At 60.3% G+C, this 22,490-nt stretch overlaps 1 protein-coding gene across 1 annotated transcript; it reads right to left on the bottom strand.

The window, feature by feature from the left end:
• Positions 1-1,905: 1,905 nt before the first annotated feature.
• Positions 1,906-22,170, bottom strand: GNAI2 (G protein subunit alpha i2). The gene is made up of 9 exons (XM_040247044.1): positions 21,785-22,170; positions 7,731-7,773; positions 7,346-7,487; positions 7,009-7,169; positions 4,929-5,057; positions 4,414-4,543; positions 4,175-4,328; positions 3,594-3,808; positions 1,906-2,931 (listed from the first exon to the last, which is right to left on the bottom strand). Exons 1-8 carry the CDS (start codon positions 22,143-22,145, stop codon positions 3,618-3,620), a joined length of 1,311 nt encoding a protein of 436 aa, XP_040102978.1. The 5' UTR covers positions 22,146-22,170; the 3' UTR covers positions 1,906-2,931; positions 3,594-3,617.
• Between the last annotated feature and the right edge of the window lie 320 nt (positions 22,171-22,490).

The following is a 22,490-nucleotide window of genomic DNA, read 5'->3' as shown; positions in this document are numbered from 1 at the left end:
CCCCACAGGGTCTCCCTACATCCTTCAGACCTCTCTGACTCTCAGAGCTTGTCTCTTTCTCTCTTCCCAGCTGTTTCCCCACCCACCCTGCCAAAAAATGGGTTAAAAAGTCTGCTACCACATCAGTAGTCTGAGCAACTATCTGGAGTGGGACAGGCCCTCGTGGGGTCTGTAGATGAGCCTCGTGGCGGTCCCCACTGACTGGAGAGTCTGCCTCATACTGGGATCCACAGCTTGGTCTGGGAGCAGGAGCCTGGGTCCTCTGCCTGTCTAAAGGTCCTGAGCTTCATAGATGTAGCTGCCTATGGGCGGGGCCAGGAAGAAGGGCCCTCTAAGGCTCGGAGAACTCAGGAAGACACACTGCCAAGGAGCACGGAATCTCTGGTTCTCCTTGCCCAGGGATGCAGAGTGGTTGGGGTCCAGCCCCGGACAGCTCTGGGTAATGGGGGGAATCCCTTGGAGTCAACTTTACAGAGTCCCTCCCATTGGGGTATAGGACACCTGGGATGTATCATCCCCTGCCTACCGCCCCCCATGGCTGGGAATTTCCCAATCACTAAAGACAAGGATGAATTGAGAGGCCGCCCCCGGCAGTGCTGGGACAATGGAGCCTTTTGCTCTCAAAATGTGAGCAGGGGTAGGAGGGCCAAGGGCAGGTGGGGGCCTAGCTGCCTGCACCCAGGGAAGCACTGCTTGCCAGGACCCCACCCAGACCCACTGCCAAGCCGGGTACAAGGGGATCCTGGCTAGAATCCTGCATGGCCCACTCAGGGAGGGAGACACTGGGTTCATCAGGCAGACAATGCCAGCTCCTGAATGGTTCCTCTGTGCAGGGTTCCCCCTCAGGACGGAAGGAAGGAACTACCTCTGGCTCCTGCTTCCTGCTGGGTGGATATCAGGGCATCGGAACTTGCACTGCGCCCCACCCGCACATCTGGGGTTCAGCGAGGTCCAGGGCTGACTGCTGAAGGCAAGGGATGCAGGCTTGGGCGTGGGATTCTGTTCTCCTAGTCGGTTGGTGCTCCCTAGCCCTCAGAGACAGGGATAGCAGGAAAGGCCCGAGGGACCGGGGGCGCCGCTGAACTCCTTCCGAGGGGGGCGGCCAGCCTCTCATCACCTGCCAGGACTCAGGGGCCCAGAGGCCGAGGGAACTGGCAGGTGTGCGGAGGTGGGGTCCCAGGTCCCCGGCCCTATCCTCCCACCCGCCCCGCCCTTCCCGCCTCGGAGGCGCCGACCCCGGCCCGGGCCGCTTTGTCCCGCCGCCGCCCTACAAAGCGGCCTTTGTGGCCCGCGGCCTCCGCAGGACCCGATGACGTCAGCCTCCGTGACCAGCCCGGCGGGGCCAAGCACGGACTGCCGCGCCCTCTGGCGGACGAAGGTGGAAGAGCTCGTCTACGAGCCGCGCCCGGCAGAGGCGGGCCTTTCACCGACCCCTCCCCACGGGCTCAGCCGGCTCCCCGAAAAAAGTCCAGGGGCCTTGCCTAGCTCTTGGGGCTCACCCACAGCCACTGTGGATCACAGTCACTGTCATCTGCCGCTTCCTCCTCCAGCAACGCACGAGCACTTCCCATAGCTTCATGAAAGCCTCTGAGACTCACTGGACTTTCCTCCTGCTCCCAGTGTGGAAGAAACCCTTAGGAGATGAGCTTCTTAAGACATCGGCCCCACTGTTCCAGAAGGCTGCCCCAGACCCAAGACTGCAGAGGTGCCTGGGGTCAAGGGGGAGACCTAGAGGCCCCATCACGTTAAGATGACTAGTCCAACTGGGAAAACTGAAGCGATGAGTACTAGGCCTCAGTATGACCTGGCAGTTGAGTACCCAGGGCCAGACCACTATCACCTTAGCACATCTAAGCCTGGGTCTCTGCCTGCAGGAGAGAAGAATGCCAAGAAGGTCTTGGAATCTTTTTTTTTTTTCTTTCTACGTTTTATTATTTCAAACCAGGTGAACAATTCCATAAAACATGTGAAAAAAGCAAGGAAGTGTTCAACGCTGAAGGGCCCGGGCCTGGGGCGAGGGCGTGAGGGGCATGGCCCCTCAGCAGGCAGCGGCGGTTCCTAGGTTAGAGCTAAGGAGCTACGTTTAGGTTAATGGAGCCAGGGCCCAGGGCCACTGGGGTGGGGCCCTCAGTGACGGTGGCAGTTGTCTGGAACAGCCCTTGGAACCCAATTCTGTGGAGGGCAGGGTCGGGGTGCCACCCGCACAGGGGGCAACCAGCAGAGGGATGGGTGTAAACACGTAGACACACTCAAGGCACGGAATCACCGGAAAGGGGTAGGGAGGGTGCTGGTCAGGATCTGACAGTTTTAAATAGTTTTTTCTAAAAATTTTCTAGGTTTGCAGTTTTCTCTCCACCCCCCCGCCCCTTGACTTTCTTTCTTTTTTTTTTTTTTTAATTAAAAAAAAAAAAAGCTATGAGAATGAGCATAGTGGACTGTGGTCTTCAGGAATGGTGGCGTCTCACGCTTCTTGTGCTTTTTCCTTTGGGGCCTCCGAGTGGCTTGGGGGTGGGGGCGGGTTGTGGGGGTGGGCAGGAGGCTCCCTGTAAACATTTGGACTCGGGTTGGGTCAGGGGCTGGTGTTGGGCAAAGCCAGGGGTCCCAGGCTGGAGAAGTGGGTGCCCCTCCAAACACAGGCCGTGGGAGACTCAGCATGGGCTCCCCTCCCCCATCACAGAACAAAACAATGGTTAAAACCAGAATGGAGGCCAGGAGGGGCTAGGGCACTCCCTGCACCTGGGACAGGTCAGGCTTCAAACAGGGAGGCCTGTGGCAGCCCCTCCCCCAAGTCTCTGGTGCTGAGGGCGGGAAGGCGGGGAGCCAAGAACAGAGAGGAAAGAAGGGGAAAAGCGGCCAGGGGGACAGGCGGGGAGCGTGGTCCTCTTGCCCCCGTCTTCCGCAGGGGCTGGGGTAGCAGAGTCGGCGGTGGCCCTGGAGGTGGGGGACAGTCAGGGCGTGGGTCGGGAGGGAGGTAGCCAGTGTGGATCTCTCTGCCCGCCTCCCTAGACGATGACCCTTCTCCAGTTTCCCCACCCACTTGTTACCAGGGACATGGTGGCCGGTGTGTGTTGCTGGGTTACACACACACTGTAACCCCTGTTCAAGAATGAATGGGAGGGGAGACTGGAGCTCTCGCAGAACCCTCCCCACCCACCGCTCCCAGGGCTGGTGAGGCTAGCCTCAGCCCCGGACCTTCAGCGTCCGAGGGAAAGATGGCAGAGGTGAGCACAGAGCTGGTCGTGCTGAGTGCAGGGCGGCTGGCCCCTTCTGTCATCTCGATCCTTCAGGCCAGTCCAGTGGCCTTATGGGTGGGAACGTGAGTTTTCACCAAGGAAAATGGGGACAGCCCTCCAGTTGTCCCAGGACACAGCCCGGTGCTTCTACTGTCTAGACTGCCGGGCCTCCCTGTGCCCCGTCCTCAGTGCCCTACCCTGTCACCCTCCCGACTCAACACCCTGTGAACCCCACGCCCCGCGCTCTGGTCTCTCCCGGGGTCCGAGCTCGCCACCCCCAGCTGGACACTCTGGCCCTCCCTGCCCCCTGGCCAGGCTCAGTGGCCCTCCCTGGCCCTCCCGACCCACCCCTGGGCTCACCATCCTGCCAGGCCCCGCTGCCCCTCAGAAGAGGCCGCAGTCCTTCAGGTTGTTCTTGATGATGACGTCAGTGACGGCGTCGAACACGAACTGCACGTTCTTGGTGTCAGTGGCGCACGTGAAGTGCGTGTAGATCTCCTTGGTGTCCTTGCGCTTGTTCAGGTCCTCAAACTTGCTCTGGATGTAGCTGGCTGCCTCGTCGTACTTGTTGGCCCCTGGGCGGGTAGGCAAAATGGTGAGGACTAGTGCTACGTGGGCAGGCGGGCCCATCCCACAAGTCCAGAGAGGGTTCTGTGCGTGTGAACCAACAAGCCTGGATGTGTGACAACTATGAAAGTGCACAGGCACATCTGAGTGTGCAAAGAGGGGCACCTTATTGTGTGAGGGACGACGCCCAGTGACGTGTATGGGGTACATGCCCGAGTGTGTTAAAAGGGCCCTGGGGTGTACAGACACGTGTGTAAGCCTGTGAAGCACCAGCTCTGTGTGAGTGTCCCGCAGTTTACCCTCCTGTCCAGTGGGGGGCACCCGTGGGCCACCTGGTCACCACCAGCTCCTCCCCAGAGGCCCAGCCCCCACACCTGTATACTCAGGGAAGCAGATGGTCAGGGGGCTGTGTATGATCTTCTCCTCAAACAGGTCCTTCTTGTTGAGGAAGAGGATGATGGACGTGTCTGTGAACCACTTGTTGTTGCAGATGCTGTCGAACAGCTTCATGCTCTCGTGCATGCGGTTCTGGGGGCAGGACAGCGCTTTCAGCACCAGCCACCTCCCACGCCACCCCCAGCCCTCCCTTGCCCGTGGCCTCTGGGCCTCTCACCATCTCCTCGTCCTCAGCGAGCACCAGGTCATAGGCGCTCAGAGCGACACAGAAGATGATGGCTGTGACGCCCTCAAAGCAGTGGATCCACTTCTTCCGCTCAGACCGCTGGCCGCCCACGTCAAACATCCTGCGGACACCGCGCCTCAGCTCCAGAAAAGGGAGTTCTGGGAGAAGCCCCCTGCCCCGTTTCACGGACTGACCGACTGAGGACAGAGGCCTGCTCAGGGTAAGGCAGCTGCCTCCATGGTATCACCCACATTGGCCCACTTTCCCCCAGTTCTGGCCCAGTGGAGTAAGTGAGGCTGGTCAGCAGGGCAGATGGCTGCCACACAGGGCAGGGTCAACAGAGGCTGTGAGCTGCTGGCCACCACACAGCCTTAAGGAACTCAGAGTGGGGCTGGGGGATCCCAGATGAACCCTCTTTCCCAGCACAGCCCTCAGCAGACCCCAATATGAGGATCTCTACTCGTCACCCCCAAGGCTGGCTGCTCCCGGCCCACAAGCCCGCTCACTTGAAGTGTAGGTCTTTGAAGGTGAAGTGCGTCTCCACGATGCCCGTGGTCTTCACTCGAGTCCGCAGCACGTCCTGCTGCGTAGGGATGTAGTCGCTCTGGGCGATGCGCTCCAGGTCGTTCAGGTAGCTGCAAAGGGGTATGGGGGCGGGGGGCATCAGTGGGGGCCATCTGGCCCCTTGCCCTTCCATCCCTTTATTTCTCAGGCATAGCTCCTGACTCTTCTTTGCTTATTTTTAATCGAAGGATAATAGGTTTACAATTGGTTTCTACCAAACTAACATGTATCAGCCATAGGCTTACCCGTGCCCCTCCCACTTGAACATCCCTCCCACCTCCCTCCCCATCCCACCCCTCTAGGTTGTTACTGAGCCCCAAGGTCTGAGTTCCCTGGGGTCTTACAGCAAATTCCCATTGGCTCTCTATTTCACATAGGCCCCTGACTCTTTAACCCTTCCCTGCATGACATTTACTGTTCAGCTGAGGGGCAACTCTGAGGCCAACCAGCCAAGCCCCAGCACCCAGGTCGGAGGCAGGCCTGCCCCACACAGGATCCAGGGTGGTGGAGTTGCAGGAGAGGGTGGTGGGAGGGGGCAAATTAGTCCTTCGCTGAGGGATGCAGGATGCTAATCGGTGCAATTACGGCACCCGGCGCAATTACAGCACCCGCCGCAGAGCAGCCTGGCATTTCCCCCGACGCAGGGCTAGACAGGTTGAGGCCTGCCAGGCCCAGTGGGCTCTCTGCCCAATGCCCAGTAAAATTTGGGCTCCTCAGGGGAAGGGCATAACCACTTGCTTGGCAGGGGTCCCAGGGGCTCCCCACTACCAGCTCTCTTAATTAGTATTAATGCTGCCCTGGCCTAGCCCCGAGACTAGCTCAGCTGCCTGCCTCAATATCCTTGCTGTGCCCTCGGGGTTCGGGTCCAGGCCTCCTAGTTACTGCCCAGGACCGACGTCTTGCTCTTGGGGCAGGGCTGCTGGGGCCAGCTCTTGGCTCCCCCACTGGCAGCTAGGCCAGAGGGAAATGACTTCAGAGACGCAGACACCAAAAAGAAAAACAGGAAGGGCTATGGGGAACCGTGACGCATGTGCCGTGACCTGCAAACTCTACCCCGCCCCCTACGGAGAACCTCCAGCCTCATGGTGAATTCCACACCAGTTCTTCCCTTGTCTGCAACCGGGGGGCTCACCCCAGAGACCCAGTGCCCCACGGCAGCCTTGGAGGATTACTGCGAGGAGGGGCTGGAGGACCCCTGGACCCCAGAGTGTTCCAATCTGCTCCCCACCCCTGGGTGATCTCATTGCAGCATAAACCTGCCTGGGAGGGCAGGGCCCATGTTTACTGCCGAATCCCCACACCCAGAACAGCGCTGGGCATACAGTGGGTGCTTAATGTCTGGGGAACGAAGGACAGAAATGATACAGGAGTGGGAAGGGGCCGGAGGGTGGTTGTAACCAGGCCCTCCTTGAGTATCCCAAGCCCTGAGATGACAGGGGTTGATAGGAGCCACCTCTCCCTGCAGGCAGGACCCCAAAGCTCTGCTGGCACTGAGAGCCTATGACTTCTGGGAGTAAACCCCCCAGCCCCTCCACCCCACCGTGTGTGGCTGTGACTCCGCAGCTCCTATGGGGGGCATGCTCTCACAAGTGCATTCAAGCCACTGCAGGGAGGGTGGGAGGCTGTCCGCGTGACTAGGGCAAGGCTCAGGAATCACGGCCAGGCAAGACCAGCCTCCCACCCAGCTTCAGGGAGGTCCAGCAGCCCCTCTCTGGGTGGGCTCAGGATGGGAAGTGCAGTGAGAGTGGGAAAGCTGCTCAGACAGAGGGACTGGCTTAGGCAGAGGTAGTAGACGGGAGGTGAGAATACAGGGCCCGCAGCCTATCTGGGGGGCCCACTCAGAGCCCAAGGATGTCTCCCCACATCCTTCTTCCAGGCCAAACCCCAAACCACCAAGACCCTGGCTGACAGCACAGAGACTCGTCGTATCTTTCTGAGGGTGCTCAGGCCCTCTGGCTCAGGCTATAGCCCAGGTCTCCCCCTACTCCACCGCCAGCCCGGCCCCGTGGAGTGAGTACTCACTAGGCAGCAGAGTCGTTGAGCTGGTACTCCCGCGAGCGGCCAAAGCAGGTCTGCACCCCGTGGTCAGCCCAGAGCCTCCGGATGACGCCGGACAGATCCTCAGGCAGCACGCCCTGCTCCTCAGCCGTGCACGACAGCGCGAACAGCTGCCTGGCGTCGTCCTGGGCACAGCAGTGAGCGGTCAGCGCGTTGCAGGAGCTCACGCCCACCCCACCGGTCAGAGGCAGGGAAGAGGCCTCCGGAAAGGGGCCCAGACTGGAGCGTTCTCAGCTCCCCCAGCACAAGGCTTGCCCTGAAGTATTATGGGAGACAGGTAGGGGTTGGGGAGTCCACGTACCGCACGGGAGGGGTCGGCAAAGTCAATCTGCAGATTGCCCATGGCTTTGACAATGGCCATGATGGACTGGATGGTGTTGCTGTAGACGACTGCCCGGTACTGTCGGCACTCCTCCTCCGAGTAGCCATCCTCGTGGATGATCCTGGCAGCCAGGGGGCCAGGGTTAGGGTGTACCAGGCACGGGGACCCCCAGTGGGCATCTGGAGCTACGGGGGCCCGCAGTAGCTACTTCAGACAGGAGGAGACTGCCTCTGAACCACTGGGGAGCAGAGGATGAACGTGGCCTCTGACAAAGTGCTGGGCCCACACCTGGGGGCAGTACAGACCCCGAGGAAGAAGAGGGGAAACCAAGGTTTGCAGGCTGTCTCCCACACACAGCACTTACTTCATCTGCTTGACAATGGTGCTCTTCCCTGACTCCCCAGCACCTGGAACAAAGGACACAGTGGGTCAGGGAGCAGGCCCACAGCAATTAGTGGCCTGGCCATGTGGCCCGGGAGGCAGGACCCATCCTTCCCATCAGCTGCAGATGGAAGCAGTCGGGCCTGGTGGGCCACAGAGCTACCAGGGGTGCGGCTTCCAGGGCCACGGGGGTGAAGGCAACCTAGGCCACCAGGACCCCATGGTGGACTCACTGCAGGCCCTGGCTTCCCACAAGGTCTGTTGCTCAACATGGTTCCCCACTGCCCTGGCTGAGTCCAGAGGCTTTGGCTGGAGACCTGAGGCTCAGCAGTCACCCTGTCATTCTCACACACGCAGGCTCGCCACTCCGCGGCTGGTGCTCCCCAAAGTGGCACCAAGTCATAGCTGGCAGAGGAGCCCTGCTTACTCTTCTCCCTACACCGTGAGCCGCAGCTGCCCTGGGGCCTGGATCCGGGCATGGCGTCATACCCCTGACTTCCAGCCAAGGCCTAGCACCCTACTTGCTGGGCCGAGGTCTACTCTAAGCAGGTAAGACACCAGGACCTGGGGGACAGGCAGTGTCACATACACACACGTACTGACTCGTGATGCTTCTTCTCCAGCCTGGCAGAGCCCTATCCTGTATTTCTCTTTGACCAGTGCTGAGGAATTCGCTGCCACTCTGGTGACTGTCAGAGCAGCCCCACAAAACAGGTACTATTTCTCCCATTTTACAGATGCGGACACTGAGGCTCAGAAAAGTCATGGCCCAAGACCATGTAGCCAGGATTCAGAAGAGCAAGGAGGTATGTAGGATGATGATGCCTGACCTGCCCAGCCCTACTCAAAATGTGGCTCAGATCTTGCAGGACAATGTCAGGTTTTTGTTTTTTTTTTAAACAAAACAGCTTCCCGGGCTCCATCCCAGACACAGAGCCAGATCTCAAGGGGTGCAGCCCAGAAACCTGCATTCCCCAGCGAGCCTGTGCAGGGAAGTGTGAGACCAGGAAGGCCACTCCTCCCCTGGCTAGGGGTGGGGACAGGGCCTTACCGCTTCCCTTTTGCCGCTCCCTTTCCTAAGCTCCAGGGAGAGTGCACCTCAGCTGGGCCCAGCTTTCTCCCAGCCTTTGCCCAGACTGCACCCTCTGCTCTGCCCCAGCACTGTCAGGCACTACCTCTTGCCAACTCCAGTTCTTTGCCCAAGGAGTTCTCTCTGCCGGGCATACCTGCCCAATGTCCCACCTACATGTGTCCCCACCCTCCTGATCACTGCAGTGGGTCTGTCCCTCTGACCAGCTCAACAGGGTGGGTGGTGGGGTCTGTGGGGGAAGTCACCCTTGGGAACTCTTGGCCCCCATATATCCCTCAGGGATGGTTAAGAACCTTAGAGGATGAAGGGGCTAACACACAAACTGCCATGAGCAGCATGAATGTCAGCACCGATGATCTCAGCACAGCTGTGAATTGTGCCCCCTACATGTCAGTCACTATTCTAAGGCTATCCCATTCGCTAGGTGGTCTCACAGCAAGCCCCGGGTGGAAGTCAGCTCTCCCCTCATCTCCACCTCACAAATGAGGAAACTGAAGGATCTCCCTGGCGGTCCAGTGGTTTAAAACTCCAGGCTTCCAATGCAGGGGGCATGGATTTGATCCCTGGTCGGGGAACTAAGGTTCCATATGCTGTGGGACAAGGCTAAAACATTTTTTTTTAAGGTGGTGTCGGGGGGCGGAAACTGAGACACCGCTATCAAATGGTCACAGCCCTCTGCATGTGGCCCACCTTGCCTCCTAACACTGTCCCAAGTGCCCGGGGAGCTTCAGCTCCGCGTCTCCGCACTGCCATCCGAGCAGCATTAGACCCTGCTTGCCAACTCCGGGTCTTTGCCCACCTGCATCCATCCTACCTCCTACCCCAGATCCCCACTGACCCAGAGAAACTGAGGTGTGGCTTGCGACCACAAGCCAGGGGCCTCCGTGAGGAGACTTCACAAACGCCGCCTCGAATCACTGGGCTTCTCTGACCGTCCCAGGCCTGCTCCCAGGATCGGGGAGCGCTGCGGGGGGAGCAGCACAAATAGGCAGGCTCTGGGCAGGCTGGGGTGTGAGCCCCTCTACTGGTCTGATTCCCTGGCACTGGAGGCCCCAGGCCTAGTGTATTTCCCCTGGGCGTGGGCTGTGGTGAGGGGCAGCATTCCTCTCCATAGGGCTGGCGGGGGAGCGGCCAGGAGAGGACCCCTCACTTAACACCCCCCACCTGTGGAGTGGGCCAAGGGGAGAGGGCCTGGGAAGGCCCAGTGGTGACGCTGAATCACGGAGGCTCTTCCCCCAAGGCCCAGAACATCCACAGGGCAGGGAGGACAGCGCTGAACTGGATGACCATGAACGAGGGCCAGGTGACACCTGATTGTCCTTCCCAACTAGTCACTTGCTCCCAGAGAGCAGGAGGGAGGGTGGACAGCCTGGAGCAAAGGAAGACCCAGGAGCCTCGAGTCCCAGCCAGGACTGGGGGCCCAGTGCAGGAGCGGAGGCCAAGGGCGTGAAGTGATGGGTCACATCGATCACATTGTCCTCAGGTGATCTGAGACTCAGAGTGGGCAGCTCTCTGGGGCACAGGGAACCTCAGGTGGGGGTGATTTGGGGACCACTGTGCACCTGAGGCATCAGTCTCCTTGTCTAGTCCTGTGATTACTCTCTTGGTAAGAGGCGTGGACCACTCCGCGACCCTGCCCAGAGATAAGGGCCAGCACAAACTTGCTTTGCATCTGATTTTCCTAGCGGCAATGGACCGGGCAGACCTTGAGGGCCTTTCCCTGTCCCCCTTGAGCTTCAGTCTCGCTTCTCCCTTCGAAAAATAGGACATATTCTTTGCCCTCAGCAAGGGACAGGTGGACAAAGTCACAGAGCCCCCCTCTCTGGACTCAGAGCAGTCCCTTTGTCTTTCCCACAGCTGTGACTCAGGAGGGAAGGAGTTAAGTGGCAGGACAAGGATGTGGTGCTGGCAGCCAAGCAGAGAGCAGGGGAGAACACCAGGACAGAATCACAGGCGTGGCCCAGGAGGAGCTACAATGGATCACGGGGCTTGGGGGCAGAGTTGGGTGGGGCCATGGGCTCTATCCAGTTGGACACCCTGGTTCTCAGGCAGCCCACAAGCGAGGTGTCCTAGGAGCTCCTTTTCCATTGGCGCCTGATGACGCTTCCCTATTAGATAGGCTGGCACTTGGCCCGGAGTTTGCTTGTACCTTGCTGATCCTAGGCATCCAGTTCTCCCCACCCAGCCCTGCACCATCCCTTCAGAGAAGGGGGCATCACTAGCTCAATCCGGATTGCTGCAGAGGTGCTGGGGTGGGGGCTTGGGGACTCAGCCAGCAGAAGGCAGCAGGAGTCTCGTACCCACAGCGGGCCCACCAGGTGCTCCTTTCTCCAGCTGTGTGGGACCAGAGGGACCTACAGAGGATCCCTGCCGTGCCCTCAGTGTTCCCGCTGGGCCATACCTCTTCCCACCACTGAGGAAGCAGCCTCTGCAGCCCTTGCCCCAGGGCGCAGCTGCAGGCCCCAGCAGGCAGGTGGTAGTTGCCGAGATGTGCAGGGCAACAGCGGCTGCTCTGCACCGGAACATCTGCCTCCACTCTGGGAGCCCTGGGCCCCAACGGAGGAAGGGATAGATGGGGGGGGTGGAGGGGAAGAACAGCTCCACCTGCCTGAAGGAGGCCAGCAAGGCCTCTGCGGGCGAGACAGGGCCCCCGGTCCAACGGCATGATGCTGATCCCAAGCCCCTGCATCGAGTTTCTGCTGCAGTCTATGTTGAAGCCTCCACCTCCCAGACTTGGCTTTGTCCTGCTGGGAGGCCCTGACTTGCCGCTTTCCTCTCTGGCCCCACTTTCCCTTCTGTAGGAGCCACGAAGCCTTGAGGGGCCAGCTGGCCCATGTCACATTTTCAGATCCTCTCCCAGAGGGAGGTCCAGACCAACCACAGCCCTGGTGCCCACCTCAATCCTCCCTGAGATCTCCAAGAACAGCTGCCCGATCCTGCCCTGGCTCTGGCACCTCATGTGTGCAACAGGACACCACCAGTATCTTACTTATCCTAGGAGATGGGTGAGTGCCCGGCACACGGCAAGCGTTGAGATCAAAGTTATTATCGCTGTTTTCTTTTACCCTTCAGAAGAGGACAGAGTTCCCCAAACCTCTCATTTCCTGCAACCCACAGTGACCACGCTGCATAGGTCACTGCAACCACAGCCTGCAGAGGAGCCTGCCGCGGCCATCTCATTTTGAAGGCGTTTCTGAGCTTTCGGACAAAAGCACAGCCCAGGGCAGTGGCCAGGGGCTTGAGAGGCTGACTCAGCAGTGGTGGTGGTTCCCTGCCGGGACTTGTGTAACCTGGGACTGGAGTCAGAGCCACGCACTTCTTTGCTGGCTTTCTGCTCTCAGTTCGTCACTTCCCTTCCACACAACCTGGCACTCCTACCCTACCGGGGCAGGGTACTCCTTCCCGCCTAGCAGGTCTCACTGCAGACACTGCTCCCTGGCTCTCTCTGCACCCTGAAGGCTGGGGAGGAGGGCTCCCTGCAGACGCTCCCGAGCTGGTGGGCTCCCCAGGAACATGTGGGGCCGGGGAGAGCTGCCAGCTGACGTGGCAGGCCTGAAGGCAGAGATTCTCAGAAGCAGCCGTGGCTCGGACCACAGGGTAGACGTGGGGAGCAGCCCAGCTCAAACCCACAGCCGGGGCCCGCCCCCCACTGCCGTCCTCCCAACACAGCTCCCCGCCCCCCTCACTGGCCTATCCTGGTGGGCCGCTGGGGTAAGGTCGGAATGCACCCTGGGACGCCCACCCCAAAGGCGGCCCTGGCACCACCCCCCACTCTCATCTCAGGAAGGTGCCACGTCTCCAGCCTCCAGCCCCCCTGCTCCTGCTCCTGCTCCCGCCCCGCCCCCGCAGCCTTAGGGTCCCCGGCCGGCCACCACCAGGGGGAGCCCGGCGGCCAGTGACCCAGTGGAGGGGGTGGGGGTTGGGCCGGGCAGAGGAGCGTTTGTTTCTGGAAAGCGGCGGCGGCGAGGGGCAGCTGGGGGAGGTGCCTCACCCACGGCCCCCTCCCGAGCCTGGGAAGCCCTCGGCCTGCACAGAGGCGGCACACAAGGGAACAATGGGGACGGCGGGGAGGGGGAGAGGGCCCCGCCAGACAAAGGCCCTCCAAGCCCCGCCCCTGGCGTCTCTTCCTTCCTCCAGGTGCTGCGCTTCACTCCCTCCAAGGAGGCTCGGCAGGGGGCTGGCATGGGGGTGGGGGGAGGGTCTTGGACGGACCCCGTGTGACACCCCCCACCCACACGTGTGGCCTCGCCTTCCTCCAGGTGCCCCGGCAAAGCCGGAACCTCCCTCCCTCCAGTCTCTGCCGCTTGGGAAGCCTCCAGCGGCTTCCTGACGCCCATCAGGGGAGCACTAAGGACCAGGGCCTGGCCAAGTCTTTGCTCTCTGGTGCAAAGGAAACAGGCCTCGGATTCTCCCAGGCACGGAGAGGGCTTTCCAGGGCAGGGCTGTGTCTCCTGCAGCGGGGCCCTGCCCGCTGTAGAAAGGGAAACAGAGGCACTGGGTAAGGAAGGCCACGCTGGAGGACAGGAGGCCCTGAGACCTGTTCCTCATTGGCCACTGAGGCTGCATCCGGGTCTCACCTTCCACTGCCAGGCACTGCTAGACGGGGCCCAGGTCGCACACGGAGCCAGGCACAGCCCTCTTCCCGATGCTTCTTCACTGAAGGAAATCGCCTTGCTCTTTTCAAAAAGTCTGAATCACTATGGTAGACCCAGGGTGAGATGCCCATGTCGGGGGCTCAGTGCCCCCATCTCTGAAATGTACTCCTCAACGGAGTGTGCCAGGCGCAACGCCCGCCCTGAACAGCCTCCCTTGGGTCTTCACAGCCACCCCAAACTCCACCCTGGGGTCCAGCTCAAGCGGGCAGTTTGTCTGTGTGCCCACAACCCACGAACCAGGCTTGAGAAGCGTGATGTCACGGGACCCAGCACTGGGCACAGAGAGGGGCAGGCAGCCTCAGGTCACACAGTGAGGAAGGTTGGGGAGAGGGCACTCTGGGACCTGGAGTCTGGACTGGCCATGAGGGTACCGGGTTCGTTCAACTTTGTGTTTGGCCTTGATGCTTCTGCCGCTTCTCTCCTAGGTCCTTTAGACTCAGTTCCCTATGGCCTGGCCTGACAAGCCAGAGCAGAACCCTGGGAACTCCGTGGGGAAGGGCAAGGCAACCGAACTTTGGATTTCGGAGGCCAAGAAGGATGAGGACCAGCTGTGGTCTGCCCATGCTGTGGCCAGCCCACACCACGGACACATGCGTCGCCATACAAGAGCCCACCGCAGCCTTTGCTCTTAGTGGGGACCCTCAGCAGGACCACTCTTCCCTCTCCTCATCTGGACAAGCCCCAGTCTCCAGACCCGGCTCAGGGCCCCCACACCGCACCCTGACAGCCTCCGAGCTTCCTCAGGCTGGGACTTAGTCCTCTCAAGCCCAGGGGTTGTGGGAGGCACAAATATGTTAGGGGAAAAGCGAAACAGTAAGTTGCCTGACAGTGACCTGAGTATTCCTGTGAGGGGACACGGGCTAGGAGGGGAAGTGGGAAGCGAAAGCAGGGGCACTTCTATTAGGACGAGGTCACCCCATGGCCACACAGGAGATTTCTGGCTTTAAGCAGGAAAAAGATTCACGTACAGTCTTGGGTCCCACTCTAGAATAGATGGTCCCCTTAGAGTCCCCTAAAAGAAGAACCAAGGCCCTCAGGCATATGTAGTACATGGGTACCCCCAAAGCATCTGCCTGTCACCCTGACAGGCAGCTTGCTAACTGGGCTCAGACTCCTGTGGGGTGACAACAGTTGGGGACAAGTGCTCAGAGTCACCACCTGGATTGTCCTTTGGTGTCTCTATTTACTGGGTAAGTCACATGATGTTCCCGACCCTCAGTTTCTGCATCAGTGAAATGGGTATGTCAGTCCCAGCTCCACAGGGTTAAACACAAAGAGACCAGCACTATGCAATGGTCACAGCTCAATCCAAGGCAGCTACTGTTATCATCGGAGGGGAAACTGAGGCCCAGTGAAGGCACTCTCTACCCAGGCCCAGTGGGTAGTGGGGTGGGGGAAATCCTTAGGCTGGATCAAGGGCTCTTCTGTCTACCTCCAGGCAGGGGAAACCCAGAGTGAGCTAATCCCAGGGCTCCTGCTCCATTTCCGGGCATTCATCTGGGCCTGCAGCCGGCCTTCCGGCTTTGGAGGGCAATGGCTGCTCGGGAACACGGGAGCAGCCCTCTGCTTTCCTGCTGCCCCCCCACCCCACCCCACCCCGCCGGCATCCCTCTCCCAGCCACCACTTCCTGTGGTCAAAGGAGGGGCCTGGAATCCTCAGAGGCGCCACCTTCTCTGAGATCCTGGGCCCAGTGGCCACTGGGGCAGGGCAAGGGACAGAACTGTCTGGATCGCCTCCAACCCGGGGACTACCGGTAGGGGCAGGCCACGGGGCCCCCGCAAAGGTGGGGCTCACCTTCTAAAGCCCCCCGCGTTGACCTGCCTCACACTCCCCACCCCAGTGCACAGTGTGAGAGGCTCTCTGGCCTCTTCCTCTTTTGGGCTCCTCCTCCTCCAGCTTCTTCCTCCTTTTCCTCTGGTGTGGACACCACTTCCCCGAGTGGCCCAGCCCTGCCATGCAGACTTCACCACCCCTCCTCCAACCCCAGGACATGGTACCTGCTGCCATCAATACACCTCCCCCCGCAAACCAGAGATTCTGAGGCTGTAGCAGCCTTGGCACCATGGAATCCTCTGAGCCACAAGGACACCCTTTCTCAGCACAAGCCTTGTATGATCCCACCTTTAGGCTTTGGCTCAAACAGGCCTGGCATTTACTGCCAAGCCTTGGAAGTGTACACAGAAGGCCAACACTGAAGGGCCAGCCCAGGTTAGAGAGTGTGTGGCTATTCTAGGGAGACTATTCCCCCAGCCACCAAGATGATCAGAGCCCCAAGGTGCAGCCTAAGGGTGAGGGTGGAGTGTTTGGGGTTTAGTAAGAACAAGAGCTCAGGGCAGAGAGGCTGGGTGGGGCTGGGCAGAGGAGCCCCACCCTGCACCTGTGGCTGACGGAGAAGCTGTCTGAGAGTATCAGGTACTAGGGCCATCGTCAGAGGGGCCCAGCCCTTTGCCCTCCCAGGGCCTTCTTAGGCAGGGCACATCAGCGGTGGCCTGCCAGAACCCATTAACCCCTTTCCCCCACTGACCTTTTAGGTTAGGACTCCTGCCCCCGAGATAGTGGGAAGATGAGATTAGAAGCTGGCCTGTGAGATAGTGGGAAGATGAGATTAGAAGCTGGCCTGGGTCCTGCCTTAGAGACAGCACTCAGGCTCTGGGTTGGACTGTCTCATCCTCTGCTGGGGATGTGGGAGGCCAAGTCCTTGGTCCCTCAGATGCTAAGAGCTTAAGTGGACAAAGCTTCCTTCATCCTGTTCCTGCCTAAAGAATGGGCGGCTTTTAGAGATGGAGACTGAGAGCGACAGCCAGGGACGGAGATCAAGGACAGGGTGTATAGGACCTGTGTGCCCCCACCTGTGGCCCAAGCCGCCGCAAGTGCCAGCCCTTGCACTGCTGGAGCCTGGTGACCTCGCTGGGATCCCATCAGGTCCCACTCCCAGCACTACCTGCGGTCGCTTGCTGGGTTGCTGTTAGCAGGCTTAGGATATCTATGATGCTAGCTGCAGCTCAGGCTAGCCCAGGGCCGACCCAAAGAGGCCCTTGACTGTGCCAGTCCCCATCTGGCAGCACAGGCTCCAACTCAAGCACAGTGGGTGGCTCAACACTGCCTCAGGGCCTGGCATGGAAGCCTGAGCTCCCCAGCTGGCCTCACTTCCACCTCCAGCCACAGGGGCAGGCATTCCCTCCGTCCCCACCACCTGCTCTGCTCCGCTCCAAGCCCTACCCCTCCTGGGATGTCTTCAGCTGAGCTCCAGGGTCACTTCCTTTGCAAAACTGCCCCGATTCACCCAGTCTCCCAGCTCAGGAGTAGCCCCTGAAGGACCCAGCTTCACTCCTATTCTAGAGGTACAACTGCTTTCGTTGGCTGCACCAACACTGGGGTCACAGACAGGGGCTGAGCCCAGGGGGACGGGGCAGGCAGAGGGGGAGTCAGAAACGGTTTAGACCCCCTACTCACTCCCTAGCTTGGGAACCCCAGCAGTGAAGCTACCGACTCCTGAAGACAAAGCCTGGTCTCGCCTGGGGGAGGGGTGGGAAGAAGAGACTTGCAGGCTCAAGCTGCCCCGCCCCCCATTCAAGTGCTAATGAGCTCCAGCCGGATGGCGGGATAGCGGGGATAGAAGGTGGTGGGGCAAACAGGGAAGCTGGAGGCTGGCCTGGGTACCAGCCCACTTGGTACCCCAGGGCCCTGCCACATCCCCAACCCTAAGCCCCCCGGGAAGGTGGCTCAGACCCCAGAGGTTGGGTGCAAGGTCCCCAGGGCAGTGGGTCACTCCAGATGCCACCAAATATCTACAAGTCTCAACCTCTCACTCGCTGTGAGCAGCGGCCCAAGGGCAAGGGTCAGGGCCTCCATACTAAGGCTAGGCAACCTCCGAGCTGGGGAGATTCCTCCCCATCAAACTCTCAGCTCTGCAGGAGTCAGCCGGGGGGAGGGGGTCCCTCTCCTATTCTCACACCCACAGGTCTTGGTGTACCATCCCCACAACACGTATGGCTGCAGGCAGGCACCCCATCCCAGGCTGTGGATGAAGAGCAGAGCATCTACCAGGATTTCACCTGTAGCTGGGTTTCTCAGCTGGTGCACTAGGTGGAGGAGGGATCTGAACCTAGGTTTGTGTGATCCCCTCAGGAGGGTGAGCCCTTCTCCCCGCCAGGCCAGGCCTTCCTACTTCAGAACCCTTGCTGAGTTGGTCCCTCTGCCCCCAGTGCCTGACCCTGGCAAATACTGCTAATTTTTCAAGGCCAACTCAGAGGACCCCTTCGCAGGAAGGACTAATCCCCCCACCCCTGAAATTCACCGTCATCACTAGACTCTACCCATTACCCAGCCAGCCAGAATCCCAAGCTAGCCCTTCCCACTAACTCCTGCTACACCAAGCCCCAAGCAACAGCTTGAGAATTACATATCCCTGTTCAGGGATGTGTGCAAATAGTTTCATTCTTTCCACACATACTTAACAGGCACCTACAGTGTGCCAGGCCCCTTGTGAGAGACAGACAGGACTAACGTCACAAAACTCCCTTCCTTTCATTTGATAAATCTCACTGAGCCCCTCAATGTCCAGTCTCCGCACTGGCCAGGCCAAGAACTCCCACAGTACTGTTCTGGTCTGAGCCCCAAGGCTGTGGGGCAGCTCCAGCCCTAAGAGCTAGACAGGCTCTACTAGCAGCAGAGACAGCAGGCCTGCAACAGTCTCCAAACAGCCTGAGCTAAAACGAAGAATGCAAAGCCGGTTTTCCCACATGAACAGCTAGAGTCCCTACTATGTGATCTGCAAGGAGTGGAATAAGGGCTGTCTCCGGAGCCTGGCTCAGACGGCAAAGGATCTGCCTCGGATGCAGGAGGCCCGAGTTGGATCCTTGGGTTGGGAAGATCCCCTGGAGAAGGGAATGGTATTCTTGCTTAGAGAATTCCATGGACAGAGGCAACTGGTGGCCCGCAGCCCATGGACTCGCAAAGAGTCAGACGAGACTGAGTGACTGAGCATGCACTGAGGTGCCAGCAGAGCGTGATAAGACCACAAGGAAACAGCCTGAATTCTTCCCTCAGTCTCCCCTGGAGTCCTGGTCATTGGCCTTACACAGTCCTTGCCACCTGCCCATGATATGGCAGGCGATGGCTCACTGATCGCTATCTTACTCCTCCATCTACCCATGTTCAAGACCAAGTTCACACCAATAGCGCTTCTTTCATTCAATAGACAATAGTTCCCAGGCTCCATGCTTGGCATAGAAGGCTCACAAATGAACAGGACACAGTCCTGCTCCAGTCGTGGGGGAGGGCAGCTGTGATGCAGACAAATACTGCGCTCTAACGGGGGGCATGGCGGGGCAGGGGGGGTCGGTGGCTAGAGGAGGTGCTTTACCAGCCTTGAGAAGGGGGTCAGGAAGGATCCTGGGAGGTGATCCCTGAGCAGAGTCCTGAAGAACAATCAAGTAGGAGTGAAATGGGGGGAAAGTACATCAAGTGAAGGGAACAGAAGCAGAGTCCCAGGGGCAAGAGGGAGCTGCTGTATTTATACCAGAAAGCCTTCCTGGAGCCATCTCTCCTTTCTCTGTAGACTGCCCACACAAGCTCAAACAAATCAGAGTCACCCCTAAACACACGCTCTGGCTTACTTTACCCAAAGTGCCCATGCCAAGGCCCCAGATTCTACCAGAGGATAGCTGGTCAACCAAGCTGAACTGGGTGGGGGTGGGGTATCTCTGAAGTTGAGCCGGTATCAGCAGCCCTGCTCCCCCAACCCAGCTGCCAGGGAACACCCTCTCCCCAGTGTGTACCACATCTGCCTTTGCCCAGGCGACTGACAGTGACTATGCTCGCCGGCTGGCAGGGCTCCTCAGGACGGGAAGGAGCCAGTATGCGGGTGGGGCAGCAGGCGTGGTTGGGCTGGGAGGGAAGGCTGGCAACTGCCCAGCCCGAGTCCCGTTGCCTGGACAGAGTCTTTCCGCTACGTGGGACAGGCGCCCAGCTCTCTGAAGCTGCCTCAGCTGGGTTCCCATCACCTCCCCCGTAACTGGACAGGCAAAGGACAGACAGCCAGGACCCTTCTCCAGGCAGTCTGGACAGACTGAGGCCTCAATTTCAGGCCAAGTTTGGTCTCCCAGCCCCTTATTACAGTGAGTGCGTCCTCAGCAGGCTCTTAGCTCCCACTCCCCATCCTGGGCATGGCACTCCTCTGGCCCAAACCCAGGAAGCCCATTTCACAGTGGAAGGAAAGGCCAGGCCAGGATGCTGAGACGGACTCCCCAGCCTACAAAGTGCCGAGCATTTCTAGGGGACCCTGTACCCCTGGTTGCTGCCAGCTCAGAATGAGAGGGGTCACCAGACCCAAAACCTGAGCTGGGCTCCAAGACTGGCGGGATGCAGTCAGCACAGAGAACCAGGCCAGGGGTCCTGTGTGCCCCAGCCCCATGGCCCAGTCCCACATCTCTTCGGGCACCACCATAACTCTGATCGGTCTGGGAAGAGGCTGGCTAGTGACCCCCTGGCTGGGCCCTGGGAGGCAGCAGTACCCGAAGCACCCTTCCCAGGCCCAGCGGGCAGCATCGATGGGCATTCTGCCGCGTCGACACCCACTCGCTGCCGCTGCCGCACTCGCAGCAGAGACAGGAAGAGGCAAGCGCCCAACGCAAAACAGCCCAGGAGGCTGGGCCGCCGCCCCTTCCCGCCCCTTCTCTTCCTCCCCGCAGCGGCAGCGGATGCCATTTTGAAACCTCCGGGGCTGTGCCCCTGAGGCCAGGCCCCCAGGGACAGTCAACAGATGGGCCCAGGATGGAAGACACGCTGTCCCTTCGGCCATACGCTCAGCATGAAAAGCCCCACTTTTCGCAGCCTGGGGACCCCAGGGCAGCTCTGGGGCTGAGGGGCCACACCCCCCCACATACATGGTCCAGCCCCCAACGGTGCCGCGAGGGCCTCCTTCCCCACTAGGTTTGAACTCCACCCCACCCCCAATCAGGCTGCCACTGGGTGCATCACACCTGCTCCCAGTGAGAGGCTGGACTGGGGCGACTACCAGGCCCCCAGCCTCTCCACAAGTCCACTTCAGATGTCCACCCCCTAGCGGGCCCCCTACTACTCAGCCAGCTGGTCCACCACTCCCCCCTCGCAGGGCCTCAAGGTCCGATAGGCCCACCCACTCTCAGATGCTACGTCCTAGGCCTTTGGGCCCAGAAAGGGTGCGGGAAGCTCAGCACCCGTCAGCGGCTCTCCTTGGCCCGCCCGCCTGCCGGGGGCAGCAATATGTCGGCTGTCTCACCACTTCCACTTCCCCCCACCCCTCAAGCAGCCACCATCTTTCCCAGTCTTGGAGCCGACGCAACCTGAACTCCTCCACACTCTCTCCTAACCCCAGATCCCCGCCTCGCTGGCCCAGACAGGGCTTAGAAACTGGGAAACGGGTAGCCAGCAGAACTCCCTGGGCAGCTTGAGGCCTGGTCCCCTCCCCCAACATGACCAGTGGAGCCCTTAGGGGGTCTGGGGCCAGTCCTTTCAGTCCGGCCCACCTGGTGCAGGAGGCGGGTAGGGAAATCTGGAGAAGGCTAGTGTGGGAGAGAAATTAAGAGCAGAGGAGCAGAGGGTTTGAGGAGAGATGCATGCAAAGAGGGAGCTGGTGGGCCAGATGCAGGGAGCTGGGGTCTCTAAGGGTTTGGGGGGTTTGGCTGGAAGGTGATCTCCTAAGCAGTCATTCCACTTGAGAGGTGCAAACCAAAATTCCACCTGAGAAGTCCCTTGGGATCAAGGTGCACAGGTGGAGGATACAGGGTCCAGAGCAGGGAAGGGGCACAGAATGGGAAGGAAGGAGGGAGTGGGGGCCTGGGAGGGGCCCTGGAGATACTCAGGCCCAATAGGAATAGGGGGAGAAGTGAGGGAACAGGTGGTGCCTGAAGTGGGGGGGGCGAGTGGGATGGTATGGGGTTGGGTAAAGTCTAGGGAAGTATGGAAAGACAGGCAGGGGCCTCTGAGGGTCTGTCAGGTTGGACAGTGAGAGTGGGTGGTCAAGCAGAGTTCTGGGCAGCGGGTGTTGGGGCACTGGTGGCTGTATTTGGGGGTTTGGGCTCTGGGATGAGTTGAAGATGGGACCTATGGGCTACGGATCAGAAGTCTCGGCCAACCCAGAGTTTTGATCCTTTTTGTTGTTGTTATGTCCTTGCCGGGCGGATCTAGGGGGTTCAAGTCCAGGTGTGGGGATCCAGGCCGAGTCTGGGAGTTCGAAGCCCTAGTCAGCAGGTCAAAGTTGGGGATTTGGGCGGGGAATCGGGGGGTCCCAGCGCAGGGCGCGGCCTCACCCAAGAGCAGCAACTTCACCTCCCGCGCCGCCTTCTCGCCGTCTTCCCGCAGGTTCTTGTCGATCATCTTGGAGCGCTCGGCCGCCGCCTTGTCCTCGGCGCTCACGGTGCAGCCCATCCCGCCGTCCGCCGGCCCGGCCGCTGCCCGGCCCCCACAAGGCCCCGGCCCGGCTCGGCCCCGCCCGACCCCACTCCGCTCACGCCGCCGGCCCTCTACGGGTAGCTCCCGAGTCGGCAGTTCCGAGCGTCTGCGGGCGGTGCCTTCTAGGCCGCCGCGCACCGACGGCAAGGCGGGCCGGGGGTGGGGCCGGAGCGAGTCAGGCCTTGGACTGGGCCGGGGCTGGGCCGGAGGCGGGGCCATAGGAGATCTGGGACCGCTGATTGGCTCGAGGGCGGAACGAAGGCGAAGTTAGGCTCAGCCCAAGCTCGGCCCGGGCTGGAGGCGGGGCCACGCAGAGGGAAAGCTGCAGGGGTTAAGCCTAGCCCAGAAGGACCGGGAGGAGGGAGGGCTGCAGGCGGGGCCGGGCTCCGATTGGGTGCGGAGCGCCTGGAGCCCCGTTGCTCGACGGCGGGGGCGGGCTGATCTCGTAGCCTGAGGACCGGGATCCGGTGCAGCTCAGGGGCCGGGCAGGAACCAGTCCTCTGAGTTGAGCGAGCGGAGCAGAGAAGGCGTGTCTCAAAGTTAATGAATCCAATAAACTTGTCC

Source organism: Oryx dammah, unplaced genomic scaffold (assembly GCF_014754425.2).
Source record: "Oryx dammah isolate SB20612 unplaced genomic scaffold, SCBI_Odam_1.1 HiC_scaffold_9, whole genome shotgun sequence".
Classification (NCBI taxonomy): Eukaryota; Metazoa; Chordata; class Mammalia; order Artiodactyla; family Bovidae; genus Oryx; species Oryx dammah.
Note: the sequence above shows the minus strand (reverse complement) of the source record. Positions and strands in the feature narration are given on the sequence as shown.